The sequence below is a fragment of the Merops nubicus genome, unplaced genomic scaffold, assembly GCF_000691845.1.
Source record: "Merops nubicus isolate BGI_N331 unplaced genomic scaffold, ASM69184v1 scaffold19933, whole genome shotgun sequence".
Classification (NCBI taxonomy): domain Eukaryota; kingdom Metazoa; phylum Chordata; class Aves; order Coraciiformes; family Meropidae; genus Merops; species Merops nubicus.
Genome location: NW_008599903.1, coordinates 7,748 through 24,519, shown reverse-complemented (window position 1 = coordinate 24,519; position 16,772 = coordinate 7,748). Strand labels below are relative to the sequence as shown.

The 16,772-nt window shown below is 39.7% G+C and overlaps 2 protein-coding genes across 2 annotated transcripts in view; one reads left to right on the top strand and one right to left on the bottom strand.

Annotated features, from left to right (window-relative positions):
- Nucleotides 1-678, top strand: part of CTR9 (CTR9, Paf1/RNA polymerase II complex component) — a gene marked incomplete at its 5' end in the record, with an annotated part of 19,102 nt that extends 18,424 nt beyond the window's left edge. The window contains one exon of the mRNA XM_008937559.1: nt 11-678. Within this exon, the coding sequence (XP_008935807.1) occupies nt 11-419 (409 nt within the window). The remainder of the gene's footprint in view (nt 1-10) is intronic.
- Nucleotides 679-14,115: 13,437 nt separating this feature from the next.
- EIF4G2 (eukaryotic translation initiation factor 4 gamma, 2) overlaps nt 14,116-16,772 on the bottom strand; it is a gene marked incomplete at its 5' end in the record, with an annotated part of 9,621 nt that continues 6,964 nt past the window's right edge. Inside the window, 5 exons of the mRNA XM_008937557.1 lie at nt 14,116-14,927; nt 15,221-15,342; nt 15,479-15,690; nt 16,103-16,307; nt 16,533-16,767. Coding sequence (XP_008935805.1) covers nt 14,862-14,927; nt 15,221-15,342; nt 15,479-15,690; nt 16,103-16,307; nt 16,533-16,767 — 840 coding nt within the window. The remainder of the gene's footprint in view (nt 14,928-15,220; nt 15,343-15,478; nt 15,691-16,102; nt 16,308-16,532; nt 16,768-16,772) is intronic.

Genomic DNA, 16,772 nt, shown 5'->3' with positions numbered 1-16,772 from the left:
TTCCCTACAGACATGCTAGGAATAGCAACAGTGATTCAGATGATGGGGAACAGCAGCACAGCAAACGCATTGTTTCTGATAGTGATTCTGATAACAGAAACAAATCTGGTAGCGAGGCAGGTAGTCCACGGAGGTCCAGTGTCCACCCATCTGAGGAAGAGTCTGACAGCGACAGGTCGGCTAGAAAAAGGCGTCGGTCAGAGTCAGAGCAGTCTGACAACGAGTCCGTACAGTCAGGGAGAAGTCGTTCCGGTGGTTCGGAAAACGAATCTCGCCCGGCTTCGCGCAGTGCCGACTCGGAGAGAGATTCGGAGAGAGCGTCTGACAACGAGGGTTCCGGCAAAGGGTCCGGTAACGAATCTGAGCCGGAAGGCTCCAACGATGAGGGGTCGGAAGGTGGTTCAGATGACAGTGATTAGGTCCTAGTTACAGACCATCTTTTTAAAATGTTCATGTAAATATATTTCAGTTATAGGGAAAATCCAATTTTTGTATTTGAAAACTGTGATTTTAAAAAACCCCAATGTTTTAGTAAACAGTTGTGAGACCTTTCTGTGATTCTTTCTGTTAGCAGCTAATGGATGTTTCTTGAAGTTGGCTTATGGTGTATTCTTAAACTGAAACTGCTGTAGATGAAGAACAGAATCCCTGTACTATCATCAGCACACCAAGGGTTGAAAGTGTGTAAAAACAATGGAACGTAAAAACTCTGTTTAGGTGGTTCCAGTGTGGCTAAAACTGTGTTCTGTGGTTACACATGCATGGATGGCTCTTGACATCCTACCACATGAAACAAAGAGCTGTGGACATATATATTTTTCCTCATTCTGAGTAAAGGTCAGTAGTGAGGCTTTTCTTACTTTCTATTAAAGAATACATTTGCCATGATGCAACTCCTTATGTTTCCAAGCGTTGGTTCTTTTGCTTCTGTTTTTGTGTTAAATCAGGTGAAAAGATGCAGATATTAAAGAAACTTTATAATAAAGTAATAATGCAGATATAGATGAACTATTTAAATTGGCAAGTAAAAAAAAAAAAAACATAGAGAACTCCATATTATTTGAGAAAGGTAAAGCTGCCAGTGTCACAATAAACTGTTACTGCTTCTTTGCTTGGAGTGATTTATTTTGTCCCTTAAAAGATATAAGCATAAAACTTGAAAATGTTAAATTTGACAAAGGAATCTGATTTGAGGAAGTAGTTGTATCATTGTTTTAGCCTAAATATATGGCTTTTGGAATTAAGTCCTTTTGTATAATATGTTCAGGACCAGCAGTGAAGAGTTACTGTGTTGTAGTCTAAAGCAAATCCAATTTCTTCTTGCACTTCTGAAAAAAATAATCTGTATTTCGCACCAGTCCAAAAATACTACTTTAACGTCGTATGTTAAACATTTGCTAAGAGAAGATTATGTAGATTTGGATAGTGTATCACTACTGTTTTTAATAGACTGTAGAGCCTAAACTATGTTGCTTTGTTTTTAGAAGGTCCAGGTTGTCACTACTGATAGTTCACTTCAAGTACTAATTGAAAGTTGTTTCCCATGCTGCTATTTCTGGTTTGCTGTGAGCATTAGCCATTCTCTTTGTGTATGTTTTTCTTGTGTGTTTATGGGCTGTTGGTAACCATAGCAGACAAAGCAGAATGTAGAACAGATGAGTTGTGTCTTTTTTTTTTTGTGGCTCAGTTTAGTACAGTTTCTATATGTGGTGTTACCTAAAACTTACATGCTTGGTAATATTCAGAGTAGAAAAACAGGTCTCGTGCTTGTTGGATTAGAGCAGAACTGAAACTGTTGATGTAGTCACTTAGGTGGAAGATTTATGACAGTCCAAGACTGGAAGCTAGATAGCTTTGAAAACAAGCACTTGAGAGAAATTCCTCGCACTTGTAGGAAAAGATTCTCCTATCAAGAGAATCATGACCCAAGTACTCACTTCTTTCAGAATCAACAGGAAGCAACGGATAGATGAGGTATATAGGTTTGATCTCACAGTACTTCAGTTATGAGACTATGAACTGTGAGGAAATTAATGCAACTAAGAAACTAGTAGATGTGAGGTGAAACAAAGGAAGCAGTGGCAGCAATGCAAGTGTGAGAGTAATCAGCTTCTAACAACAGGAAGGAAAAAGAAAATACAGCACTTAACTACGGAACCTTAGAAGCTTTTTTCTGCCTCAAATACTTCTCCACTGTCATAGCCTTCTCTATCATGTTACTAACTGTATCTTTCTTATGAAAGGTCTGAAGGTCTTGGTTTGGTATTGTATGTAGCAAAATACATTTTCTATAGGTAAAACTCAGCTCTAGATAAAATGCTGAGTGGGTCTTCAGATCTAGCATCCAGTTAGAAATATTTTTGGTAACTATAGAAGGGGTTGCCATATATCTATTTTTTGAGGTGTAAGTGCATTTTTATAGCTCTCTACAGTAAGAAGGGCTTGTAAGAAGAGGTTGTGACTTCAAAGGGCTTAAAATGTGTGATATTCAGGAGGCAAATAAGCAGGGAAAGAAAGGGGACAGGATGCTTTTGCTTGTTTCCCCTGCTTTTACTGAACAAAAAGGGAAACAAAAAACAGGACTTAAGTTTTCTTTTTTCTTTCCTTTGATCTAGAGGGGGTTGATGGGAGGATTAGGGTTATATAAAAGTCATATGTTGCTGTAATTGGTGAGAAAGCTCTGTGTTAGTTGAATTCATATTTTCTAATGCTTGTTTTTTGAAAGTGCAGTGGTGGAATAATGTTGCTGTCATTCTCTCTGGGCAGCAGCATTCCTTGTTTTCTGAAGTAGGTGGTTGGCTTGTAGCTATTGAATTCCTTTATTTATAGCAGTAATCCATTCCAGAATGAAATACAGGGAGTTAAAAGCGTAACTCTGCATTGCTATAGAAGTGTTTTATTCCAAGTTTGTGATATATTCACTAGCAAGTCTTATGGCTGTATGACAAAAGCGTTTCCTATTGAGCTGTCTTGCAGCTTAGCATTTTGCTCTCCTCACACATGAGCACATCTCTAGGTTACGAAAATTTTAGAATTCAAGAATTAGAAAAAGATCATGTAGTTTGCAGTTAACAAGCAGTTGATTCAGGAACTACTTTTTTTTTTTTTTTTTAAAGTTATAGACTAGGCCCTTCCCAGAACAAACACTTAAAATGTAACTTTAAAATAATCAAAATTGCTGGCTTGTGTGGCTTTGTGGGGGTTCTTTTGTTTTTAAATCTACCTACTCAAGTTTTTCTCTTTCAGAAATGTATCCAAGTCAGTACTTGGTGGGAAGGAGTAGCTGTCACTGCTGAATAACAAGGCATCTGCATATAAACTGATTGAGGCTCTTTTGGAATGTCTGCTTCCACTGTTTAATTCTGAAAATAACAGTAGTCATCTACATAGAAGCAAGGTGCAGGAATATATTTGGGCACGTGCTGCCAAGGAATGATTCGGACAAGGCAAGACCTGTGGTAGGAGCACTACAGCTAAAACTATATCAGTTCTTTTCATACGGAAGGGCTTCTTTCTGGGAAGAAGTTGCTTACCATGTTAAATATTTCACTGTTAAAGAGCAGTGTATGTTGTAGCAAGGCCTTTTTTGTCCTGCACGTATTTCAAGTATTACATTAGGGATTGATTAATATTGTTGACATCTTGTATTAAAACATGCAGGCTTTTTGAAACAAGTTTCCTCCATACTTTGTTTTGTGCAGTTTCTTTGCTCTTACAATGTAGTGCTCTGATCTGATTGTTCGGTAGCAGTTGCTAACTTACAGTAACTAAGTCCTGAATTCAGAAGTTACCTGGAAAAATCCCTACAGCTGGAGCTGCAGTCATCAAGGACAAATTCAGTATTAATATGGATAACAAAACAAGTTGACAAAATTAATGTGAGAAAGCGTATATAACCAAATAGACTCCTCTCATGGCTGGTAGTACTTGCAACATTCCTAATTATAGTCTTTTTTTATTTAGATAAATACTATAGTTGCTCCACGAGGATTTGGCAACACAATCTAAGGAGTATCAAATATGAGAATACTTATGAGAGAAATTCAAAGTAAGCATAATGAAAATGTGTAGTGTTTCTATCCTATCTGTGTTTCAGTCAGTGTCTGCTAAGACTTGGTGCAGTGTATACTGGAAATACTTGAATCTTTAGGATTTTTTGTTCTCAGCAGAATGTATGCAAGGTACAGTTGTACAGTCATACAGCTTGTAATGTCTTTTTTTTCCCTTCAGTCTGTAACTACTGGAGAAGTTAAGAATGCTTATCATAGTTATGTTCTGCTTCAAATTAAGCTTATTTTGTTGTCAGGGACAGATCTGTCCCTATGGATTGTTCTCTTCCCCTTTTTAATTTTTCCTTTACTCTTAGGCAAAAAGTCCTCCTTCCTCTGCAACCTCCAGAGCTTGAGACCGGCTAAGTATTTAGCCGGCAAACTATGACATATTGGCAAGTTTGATTGAGTTTGCCTTATTCTTATATCTCTGTTTGGTATTATACATGCTGAAGAGTCCATATTGCTGCTTCTAAATATGTATCATCCTTATCTTATGCATGTCCCTGTATCTGATTGCTGGGAGATGCCCCTAGTGTTGTTATGGTGTTGCTTGAACTCCAGATGTGCTCTGTTTGGCTCAATAGTATACAAGAGTCTCATACCTTCCCACCCATTCCTTTTTGATCAAATACAAATACCCTCTTTTAGCCAAAGAAACTGTTCCTGTTTAGCACCTTAAAAGTGTCACATGACAGTGACTTTAGTGGTATTTTTTCTTGCCTTAGAAGGGTTGAAGCAATGTTCTGGCTCTTTAAACGTTTTTGAAACTTCCAGAGTTTTTAGCAGATGAATCTGCTCCCTTGCCTCTTGTTCAAGGCTGTGCAATACCATATTCTAATTGCAACAGCCAAAGCATTCTTGGACAAGTTGAGGAATGTCATGGGTCCACTCTGCTTTCTCAGATCACTGGCCTCCTGTCAAAGGTGCAGTCACTGGTCACACAATACCTTCAGTGACAGATAGTCTGGAACGTTCTGGCTTAGACATTTTCTAATGCATAAGTGACTTTCAAAGTTAGGTCACAGAGCTGGTAGTAGACAACTTCATCTTTGCTAGCTGCTCATCCTGTAACAATAGGGCAGAGGAGGATGTAGTTGAACAAGAATCCCTTGCAATGCTATATTCCTCTGGCTGTTTCCATAAATCTATTCAGAGAAAATTGTCTTTTAGAGTCTTCTCACCTTTGCCCCTGAAGGTTCTGACTATACAGTCGCTATTAAATCAGCAAGCTGCTTTAAGCAGGGTGCCTTGAAGCAGAGGCAAGATACTAATACATACCAGTCATGACTTCCCTTACACTGGTGACAGTTTACTATCAAGTCTGAAGATGCAGTTGTACTTCTGCAGAATATCCTGTGTCGTCATTCCAGCTGAAGGGATGTAGTGTTTCATACTGTTTACGTGAATTTTTGTCTTTGATATTACTTTGAAAAAATGTGCAAGAAAGCATAGTGGACAAGGAGGTGGGCAAAGAGGTGGGCTACAAATTGTGTGTCAAGAGACCTGATTTTCATATAGCATGTTCTTACTGATACTTAGGTGTGGAGGGACAATCACTCAGTCTCTTTACCCTTTTCACGATTTGTGTGACTTGAATAGAACTTAAGCTGCTTTGGGCTAGGTTGATTTCTAGGATGGCTTACCCTTTTTTAGCCATTAATTCACAAAGAGATTGAATTAATCCCCTATAATTCATGTCGGACCCTTTTTGTCTGATCTGCAAGGTCCTTGGAGCATTAATTGTATCTTACTTGATTATAAAATGGCAAGCATTGTTGCTTGACTAATAATAAGATGCTGTCTCCAGGCTCCTTTGCCTCCTTCATAATAGAAGGGCTAGTGAAAAAGGACTTGTGGTTTTAAAAGTTTTAATTCAGAAAGAGAGGAATATGAACACATAATTTTCCTAATAGGAAGATTGAAGTCGTGGCCAAGACTATGACTTGCAAACAAATTAGGGCCAGAATTGTCTTAGAGAATTAAACCTTTACTGCTAAAAGCAAGTTGATCTCCATTCTTGATCTCCATGTTGGAAGAGCTAGATTTTGGGCCAGGTCTGCCTTGATTCAATTCCTGTCTTCAGAAAACTGCTACAGAGCTGCTTTGCTTTTACAGTCACTGAGGTTGCCAAATAATCATGTGTTTGTTTGTGTAAACTTCCCATGATAATTTCTTAAAAGATGAAACAAATAACCCTCATCCCCCCAAAACAAGAAAAGCCCAAACCACAAACCAATTCTTGGGGAGGAATGAGATGCAGAACCAAAAATCCACAAAAAACACCTTTTCAGTACCCAGATGTGTGTACGTGACCAGCTTGTAAATCACTGGAAGTTAATTTACTGCAACAGAACTATCATGCTGTAGTTGGCTTTTCCAGTGTGTAGGGGAAAAAGAAGATACCTTCATGGTGCCTGGGACGTACTAAGCCTTCTCTGATGCCTGAAGTAACTAAGACTTGTAAGGTTCCAGTTCCTCTGGTACTGGCACCTGTAGTGCTCTGAATCACTTCAGAGGTAGCTGGTACAAAGGGTCCCAGTCCTATGTGAGTATGCTCTATTCCAGGAGGGGATGCGACAGGCATGTTTCAGCTTAGGTGTTTCTGTCAGCATTTCCTGAAGAAGTGACCCAGCTAAACAGTTGTGTAGGAAATTTATTCTTAGTATCTTAGTTGTACCTGAGGCTGGATTATAGAAATGTTCGTCTCATCTTCTGGACCTCTTGACAGCTGAGGCCAAAGCTGTATGCTTGCCAGCAGAAAGCAAATCTGTGCTTCATGCTTACAGGAGAAGTCTCTGGCTCTTGCAGAGGCAGAGGAATCCCGGGCAGAAGCTCATGACCAGAAGCAGCAGTGTCAAGGGAGGCTTTTTATTTTATCATTATCTTACCTTGTGGCAGTTCTGAATTTTCTATTAATTGTCTCCCCTGGATTTAGAGAACTGTGTTAAAGAGCTGCAGCAGCTGAAGAGGCTGTAAGCAAAGCTGCAGGGCTGACATGGGGCTGTGAAATGCTGGGGTCTGAACCCTGAGCCCTGAATTAAGGTTGACATATGTGTGATTCCCACAGCCCTTCATACAGAGGGGGTGAGTTTGCCTTATAGCTTCCCCCCAGGGTGCGGCCGGCCCTGCAGGGAGAGCCAGAAGGGAAATGAGCCCCAGGGGTCCCGCAGTGAGTTGACAAAGGTCAGGGGTCTGCTTGGGGATAAAAGCTGGGACCACTGGCAGGGAGTCAGGAGTGTCCCACTTGCAGGGAGTCAGTAGTGTTTGTCTGTGGAGTGCCCTCCACAGAGCTTCCTGGTTCAGGGCAGACCTCCTGACTCTCCCTGGAGCTGGGCCCCAGTCTGTTTAGACCTTTGTGAACGCGGGCTGATCGGGTGAGAGTCACTATGTGGGCACCTTTCTCGTATGTGTTCAGCTTGCTGGTCTGGCTGTTTCCCATGCCAGCTGTGGGCAACCTCGGGTCTCTGTTTGTACCACCTGTTGTGGGCTGAGTCGTGTCATTTGTAGGATTGTTGGGGGTGGTGTCATTTATGTACCAGCTGATTGATCTGTTTGTACCCCCAGCGATCATTCATGCAATGTCCTTGTCTACAATACAGTCTGTGTATTGGATTCTCTTCCTGCTGGTGCTATCATTTTTGTTGGGCCTGGTCACTGGCAAAACAGGCTGAAAGGCAGAAATACTTAACACAGCAAAGTAAAGGGAAGAGAATGTGGGTTATAGAAATAGTGTTTTCAGAAACTCAAGAAGAAAAATCAAAAAGGAAAAACAAAAAGACAACATAAATCAGCATATAATGATTATCAATCCAGTAAAATGAGCATTTGAAAGGATATATTTAAAAAATATTAATTTTGGAGACCTTGAAAGACATAGTAGTTGAGACTTTCTTCACATGTATTACTATTTTTGTTTGTCTTAAGTAGATTTGTGTTTCCTGCATCATATGTAATTTTTTTCACAGGTCACACATCTAAATTTAAAATGCTAATTTAATGAGTTACCATAAATGCTGTATCGAGAACATTCCCATGTTGATTTCTAAGTTTCTTTTCCAAGAACAAGTCAATCTAAGACTGTGATTAGAAAAAATGAAGAGAAATTTGGGGCTGAATCAATCAGCTTTCCTTCACCAACAGAAGCAAGATCAAATTCACTGACTAAAAGTTGAAACTAACTTCATTTAAACAGGAAATAAGGTGGATATTTTTAATAATGAATAATTGAAAATTGGTGGAGGTTGCCAAAGTATGAAAGTCTCCATATTCCCCGATAGTCCCCTGGGTGGGGCTTTGTTTTCTGGGGCACAAACTTTAAAGCAAATGGTAACTTCTGTATATTATTGAAATGGACTAACTCAAAGAATTTGAACTTCTATCAATGTTAGAAATCTAGACATTTGTATTTCTGGAACAGTGCTAGTAACAGTTACAGCTGGTTCTACCAATGCAGTTGGAAACTGGGTTTTAATGTATTTTCTACCCCATTATGTTCTTGCATTTTATTTTGTCCTATCAAAACACGATAAATGTATTTTTTTTAAACTTAGTCTTGATGAACCAGCAGGCACCTATTGATGCAAATCCTGTTCAGAGACAGTTGGGCTGTGCCTTCAGCAGGTGTCAGAACATGGATATGCCTAATGGCAGAGCACTGGGGACAGCACACGATTTGTCTGTAGCGCAATTAATGTGTTGTTATGGAATTATGGCAGATTTTATTTCACTGTTATATGGCCAGGTTGTTTAGATGAATTTATCTTTAGACATCTGAAAATTAGCAGTCTAGACGCGTTGCACAGGCCCATGGACTGGCATGCCCAGAGGGCAAATCATCCTACCCCAAGATAATTATCTAAGGTAAGCAGAATGAATAATTTTCTGAGGAACCTGTTTCTGTCTGTTGCTTAAGGACTGTGTAGAGGTCTAGACACTCCATATTTGGATAGTTAAATTTAAGGTAAAAAGGAATCCTACTCAGCAAAACACAAGCTCAGGCTTATCTTTGTTAGTCATTTGAACCGATTTCCAATTTTGGAGGTAATTTACCCTTCTCCTTCCCCCCAAGAACAAAATCCAGTAGGATCGAGTTTATGCGAGGGTTAATCACGCTCTGAAACTTTAGAGGGAGATTTCCAAGAAGAGATTTCCATGCAGCTGGTATGCATCTACCAGTTCCTTCCATGTTCTGGCTTTTATGAGAGGCTGGGCCGGAGGGGATGGGGTGGGAGGAGGTGTGTTTTGTTACATTTGGAGGGTTTTCCAAATTGTATTTTAGGCCTGCTCTTTCAGCAAATGTCAACAGCAAGCTTTTTCTCATAGTGTCAGCCAAACTTAAGAACTACTTAGGCATCTGTGAAAGTGGCAAATTAGTGTCTGAGAAATCAAGATGGAATGCTCAGAAGTTTTGCAGCAAGTACACAAAGACAGTGTTTGACTTAGCCAAATTCGTAGTGTTGCAGTGATTGAGGGACTCCTCCTGTACGGATGTATGTGCTGGTATCAGAGGCCTTGGGCTGACATGTGCGTGAGATTGAGCGGTTCTAGTGCATGCGCTAGGTTCTGTGGAAAGCCTTCGCTCAGTCTCTGGTGTGTTACTGGTGTGTAGTGTCCAATTTTTCAGCTGCTGGTTATGTATTTTACTGCACAGATAGTAGGTGAATCACAAAGATTCAAATAAATCTTTTTTATTATCTTAAATATTCCCTATTTAAAGATGAAATCCAAAGCTCATATGATGTCAGAAATAACAGCATTATTTGCATTTGTAGTGTTTGACTGAGGTGCAGTCCATTTATAAAAGCAAGAGAGAAAGAAACAGTTTGAATCAATGAAACTTCCTCTTAAAAGAACAGATTAAGTATGCAATCTTTTAGGAAAATATGTAAAATATTAAATTAATTGCATGTTGACCCGCTTCCTGAATTTTCAGTCCTTCATTGTAATTACGCTGGAATTTGCACTGGCAAGAATTCAGTAGGGCTAGTTGATAGAACAACACATTCTTTAATACAGCTTATACTACTGATGTATTGTATCAGATACTCTAGCCACTGGACCGCTACCATCAGTATACTCCTACGGGTTGCAGTGGGTTTAACCTATTGAAGGTGTGTACCAAAATGCAGAGACAGAAGGGGGATTTCTGGCTACTATTGCATTATGATCCTCACCAAAACTGTAAACCTACTGAGCTGTTTACCTAACTGAATTTACGAATGATCGTATCTAAATAGTTCATGATCTTGGAAGTTAGTTAAGTGGGTATTGTCATTACATCAATTCTCGAGGTGAAGAACTGTGGGAAATTGCAGGTCACCATGGAAATGTTCACTAGAGCAGGAAATGAAACTGATGTATTGCTGTAGTGAGTCATCAGTTACTTTTGTCCTGTTAGAAGTACAGTACACCTACCCCAGCCCTTTGTTACTTTGACACGCTTCACACTTCCTCCTCTACTTCAAAATAGCTGTTTTTGTAGGAAATTGAGACACTCCTATGCTCAGATTGGCTTACTGTGCTACATGTTTTGAGACTATTTAAGGTTTAGCCCCACCCAGGCCTTCTGCTGTTAACCACAGACATGTATCAGTGGCAGAGAACTCTTGCAATAGCCCGACAGGATGTCCCCACCCTCCAGGGTGAGGTGGAAGAGAGAACACAGGGAATTGTTGGAGCTACACTGTTGCTATGTATCAGCTGCTTACAAAGTATCAGCCTCTTCCCTCTTGCTGTTTTTCTTCTACATTAAGGGAATACATGTGACATTGGTGTGCCACATACTCCCAAGCCCCCTGCACACAGCAGAAGGGCACGCCAATGTACTTGTTTGCCAGTTAAAGCCTCAGAGAAGCAGCATTTGATGTGCGTGGTGTAGCAAGAGTTAACAGATTTGCATTTCTCCAGGTACAGGCAACAGTAAGCTCTCCCCTTCCCTTCCCAAACCAGCTGATTTTAGATAAGCAGCATGAGCTGGCAATAAACTCATTTTTTATCAGTCACTGAAGCTGCTTGCCTGGATTGCAACATCATCCATGTTTCAGATACATTCTGAAAATTTCAGCAACTATTTTTGAAGACTGATGAAACTATACAATTATAATTTGGATTTATTCACTGCTCTGGGGAATAAAAAACTCCAAACCCAAACAGTATTGTGGTGGAAGCTTCCATCTGCTAAAAAAAAAACCTAAGTCAGCAGCATCGCACTCACAAAAATTTCATTCTGTACCAACGTCCTCCCCACCCCATAAGGCTTCTTCCTGCAATTTACCCCAAGCAAAATAATGCTTGTGCAGAGTTTTGGAGATGTTTTGACTTTCAGAAACTTTGATCAGAATGCATTCCTGAGCTATCCCACTTTAATATAGCTAAGCATCAGGGACAATTGCAGCTTGACAGATCTAATCTTTTACTGGTATGAAGAGTGACAATAACCACCAGTCCAACGACTAGTTTTACTGTTTCTTGGAAAAGGTGAGAATTCAGTAACTGCTTATTTTCAGTGCCCTTCTCTAGCATGAACCTTTAAATCTGGTATGGATCAACTCATTGAACTGGATGTGCTTTTCAGCACTTCCCCCCCAAGTACACAAGGTAACTGTGACACAGGGGAGTGAAGCCACCCAAGTAGTAACTGCAACCTAGTTCCGTATTTCAGCAGGTAAACTTCATGGCTGTAACTGGTACAAAATGTGTTTGTTAGACAATTTTTTCCAATCCTCCTGTGAGTGTAGTTATTTTATACCTAACAATTAATACTAATAAAAGCCATTATTGTTGACCAGTTATATTAGTTTAATTTTGACTGTGACTTTACTATTTGAGTATGCTCTTTACATTTAAAGTACAATGCAACTCATAGTTGAAAGCCACACAAAGTTAGACCAATGAACACCCATCCCCTTTTCCAGATGAAATCACACTCACTGCAGTCAAGCACTAAAAACAAGTAGCTGAAGATGCTCCCTTTAACATACATACTGTAGGTATAAGCTGTAATTTTATACCAGTTTCAAGAAACCCAATCTGCTCACACTACCTGCATGGAAATTTTGTAATGTCTCATAGTAGAGAGCAATTCTACTGTTCTGTGCTATTTTCTACTGCTCTTCTAGTCCAAAGTTTTGGTCATGGAAATTTTAGTCTTCTCTAAGAGCTTACAACCTGACAACTGCTTGCAAACAGGCCAAGCAGAAAAGCCTTCATGCACAAGTATGCAAGAGCAGAGTAATTACATTTTAGACTGGGCAAGAATACAAGGCTTAGTTATGCTATTCAAACACCTACAACTTAACCTTCCCCAAAATTTAGCTGCAGGTTTTGGTTCTATTCTTAAGTTTTGACTAGGAATTGTTTTACTTGCACTGCTTTTTTTCTACTAGTGCCTGTTTTTCCTCACCTCTACAGTAAATTTAGTTTGAAACTGCTGGTTAGGACTGTTGTTGCACAAGCTGTGGTTCCTCCCTGTCTTCGGCTTCGTAGCACATGGGAATAAAGTGTAATGTTTATCTAGTAACCTACAACTGAAGTAGACAAAAATGTAGCAGTATAGTGGCATGTACTACTGCACTGGTCAGCTCTAACAGCAAAGTTTAAACAATTTAAGTACAAATGAAACAGACTTCAGAGAAACACAACCCTGTTCTTGAAGCAATGCTAAGGTTCATTACACTGCAATTCTGAAATGGTACAATTTGGGATTAATTAGGAGTAAATGAACCTTGGAACTATGATCTCTCCCAATAAAGGGCATTTAACTGCAGCTTAATGAGCACAGAGGACATCCACTTCAGAAGCATCTTTCTCTACCCAAGGATGGAAATTGAGGGGTAAACCCTGTAGATGTAGCATCAGCCACATGACACCTAGGAGTTTCATGAACTGAAGATTGCTTTTCATCATGACCAAGAGTAACACACCAATAGAACATTCTTAGAGGTGCCATATTGTCACTGCTCACCCCTGTTACAGAGAAGTTTCAGGTACATCAAATGTGCCAGTTCCTTGATCTCAAGCCACTAAAGTGTAGTTGGTACTCTCTTAATTCAACTAGAGCCCACAGAAAGACCCTGCTCTCCTGTTACTGCAATATGCCCCACTTCTGAACTGCAGAGACTGCTATGTGTCATGGAATTTGTGTTAGCAATTCAGGAAGTTAAAATTCCCTTTATGAATTTCACTTGCTTTACAGTAGCACCATACCTTATTTACCAGGCTACACATTGTACAGCAAATTACTGAGGCAGCTGAAGAAACTGGCTGAAGGAAATGTAACTGACAAGTATACAAGAGGTCAGTCCTCCTAACTGCAGGTCAGGGAGCCTGCCTTCCACTGCACACTGCCAGCAAAAAGAGAACCAGAGCTGCTCCAGTCACAGCACTTCGGTACTTTAAGATGCATAAATGCAAACTATCCCTTCCCTCAGAACAAGCCCTTTTATCATCTCCTGTAGTTTCCCCACACTATTATCTCCCACAAAGCAGAAGACTACATAGAGGAATACCTCCAGAACCTGCCAAGGAATTGGTACTGTTTTGCCATTACAAATAAATCACCTTTCAATAGTTGAAATCTGAGTATCAATGAGAAAAAAAGTTTCACTAGGGACAAAGTTCTAGGAAGCAAGAAATTTTAAGTATTTAATAGATGACATTTCAAGCCTGTACAATGCAACATCATTGAATTATTTTGTAGGTTTTTCTTTTGCCAATTTGATGAACAGGCAGCTAATAGTCAGTGCCACTTTATTAAAAAACATGCATGTGTCCAGGGGAAAGTTCAAAGCATGAGGAAGTTCAAAAGCACACACTCACTGATAAAGCACACAGTGGACCACAAGGCAGACTGCTACCACATCTTCAGCATAATTTCATATTTCCTCCTCTCACAACAAATCTGTAGTGTCTAATCTTGTCCATGACCTTATTTGGAATTCACTTGCAGGTTAAGACAATTATAGAAAGAATCTCAATATGGTCCCAATCTACATCAACTTTGTCTACATCAACTTTGTAAGTCAAGTTGTCCAAGCTTTTCTACTGGGAGACATTCAGGAACAAGTCAAGTATCACAATGTTTATTGATAGATACAAGTATATAAAATCAGGGCATGAACATGTCTTGATAAATTAAGTAGACTTAATTTCAGTACTATAGTAGAGGGACCATTTCCAATTTCTCACCATGTCATGTTTCACACCCACAGAAACCTCTTCCTAAGGGCATTAAACCATCTCTTCAGCTGATCAGTTTTTGTGCAAGTAAACTGCTCCTTTTAAAAAGACTTGTGCACTTGCCCAGTCTCAAGGATATTAAAACCTAGCACATAAAGCCCATTACTAGAGGTAGAAATACAGGCAATATACTATTACAGCAACAACCATCGATTACAGTTAAGGATTCTCTGTAACAACCAAATGGATAATCAATATTGCAACTCAAGTATTACACTGAGCAAAGTGCATTTCTACAGTATTCAGTGTTGCTATTCAGTTTTCTAACTTAAAAACAGCCTATGATAACTGGCAGCAAAGAATACCCTTGCAACAGACTGCTTCTGCTCGAGAACTTATGATGTAATTATTGCATGCTGCTAATACACTGTTATCTAAACATTAAAGATACTCTAAAATTTTTATTGTTAAGACATACTACAAAAACCTTTTGCAGAGGATATCCTATTGACATACTTCTGCTTTAAATATTGTGAAACATTACAGCGGAATGAATTTTTGCAGTGGTTAGGTCAAATGCAGTTACATCATAGCAACAGTATGTTTGCACAATTTAAGGCTTTGGCTGGTTCTTTAGTCAGCTTCTTCTTCAGATTCTTCTTCTTCAGCAGTTTCCAGCCAGGTTAGCCACTGGTTTACCTGTAGTTACATAAAACCGGTTTAAGGGAACAGAATTACTTCCCCACTACATACTTCTGCAGAACCTTTTACCCTAACTCATTTTAGAAATCTTTCAGGCATGCTCTGCACTAAATGTAGGTCTCTAGTGAAGAACGTGAATACTTAGTTCATCTTGCCTCACTTCTTCCTAGTGGAAAAACTCCATGAAGTTTCAAGATATTCAACAAGTCTCAAAACACTGTTTAAAGGGTTCTCAGACACTCCAGTGCAGGAGAGATCACAGAAGACAAATCTAATGTTAGCCATTTTACCTGGAATAAAGCCTTGCCTTTCCCTGGAAACTCCTGAGTAATATCTTCTTTCCATGCCAAGAAGGCTTCTTCTTCAATGATCTCCATATCATAGAAATGAACAAAGAAGCGCAGTAACATGCCTATGGAAGTAAATTTAAACTTTTAGCTCTACAACCTTCTGAACAACTTACTTGACTCAAACTTACTGACAAAACCATACACAGACAGAAGCAGACCAACAAGTTCAAATTTTGGATAACCTATTTGTGCACGTACCTTTTGGAAAATTATTGTTGTAGCAGTGCACCTGGAGTGCATATAAAGCACTCACTTGCAGATCAACATGGTCATGTAGGAACTTCTGCATTACTGGCTTGAAGGAAAGAAGCAGTTGTTTTTCCTGCTCTAGCTGCTCTTTAGACGGAGCAGATGAAGAATCCGATTCGTCACTAGGTGGGTTTACTTCACTAGAAATATACTGCAAAAAACTGTACAAAAGAAAAATAAGAACACTAAGCTCTGTAACTAAAATAGAGCAGCTAGATTTCATGCTGCAGAAAAGTAAGAAGAGCACTCTCCAGTTCAGTTTGCAATCTGTTATTAAATAGAGATGCATGCACAGGCACTATGTGCCTGACCGTGCACCACAGAAACACCAGTTTTGCTTCCGTTAGGATAAGCAAGTCTAGACTTCCAATCACTTAACACTGATGGAGTCCAGAGGCTTTTCTTCTCAAACACCACAGGTGTTTACTACAGGGGAGATTTTTCACTAAGAATTTCTCTCTCTGTGGACTGTATCTTCTTCTGCACAGAAGAGTATGTCAGCCTTCTGGAGTTAATGTCTTATTGGTAGCTTAACATACCATGCCCCTAAACTACATCAAAATACCATCTCACCTGGTCATCAATATGTTCACAAATCCCTTATCTACATGAAGTTTGGGTGAAATGTTGTCTTTAATCCACTTGTAGATAGCTTGAGGGGATGGGTCCAATTTGATTTGCTTTAGCAGCTCCTTCTCCAGTTTCAGAAGTGGGAACAAGAAGCTAAGCCCCTTCCCTTCTAAGATCTCCAGCATGCGGTCCTTGTTCTGGTCAATTTCTGACAAGCAAATAAGAAAGACACTAAGTGCTGCGGCTAATCAAAAGTTACCATAGTTCATAGGTCTAACCACCTCTTAAGAATGACCATTCTCAAGAATCGTGACACTTGACTGCATAAAAAAAAATCTTGCATGCTGTTTTACTCTGCTATATAGAACTAGAGAAGAAACATCTCGCAAACGCTACTATGAGTTGTCTTAAAAACTACATAGTTCTCTCTTACCTGGTAACATTTTCTGCATGTTGACTTTGCTTTGTTGGAACAATTCTGTTAGCCATTCCCGATCTTGTAGTTTAGCTAACTGCTGAAGGCAAAGCAGGAAGAGAGGGAAATGGGTGCCACTTTCCAGTGGTTGAGCCAGTTCGGAAACGCTCACCAGTTCTGAAATAATGGCACGGGCTGCAAACTGCGCTAAGTAGGATTTCACCAACGGGATGTCCACCTCCAGCTTGGGGCACTGGT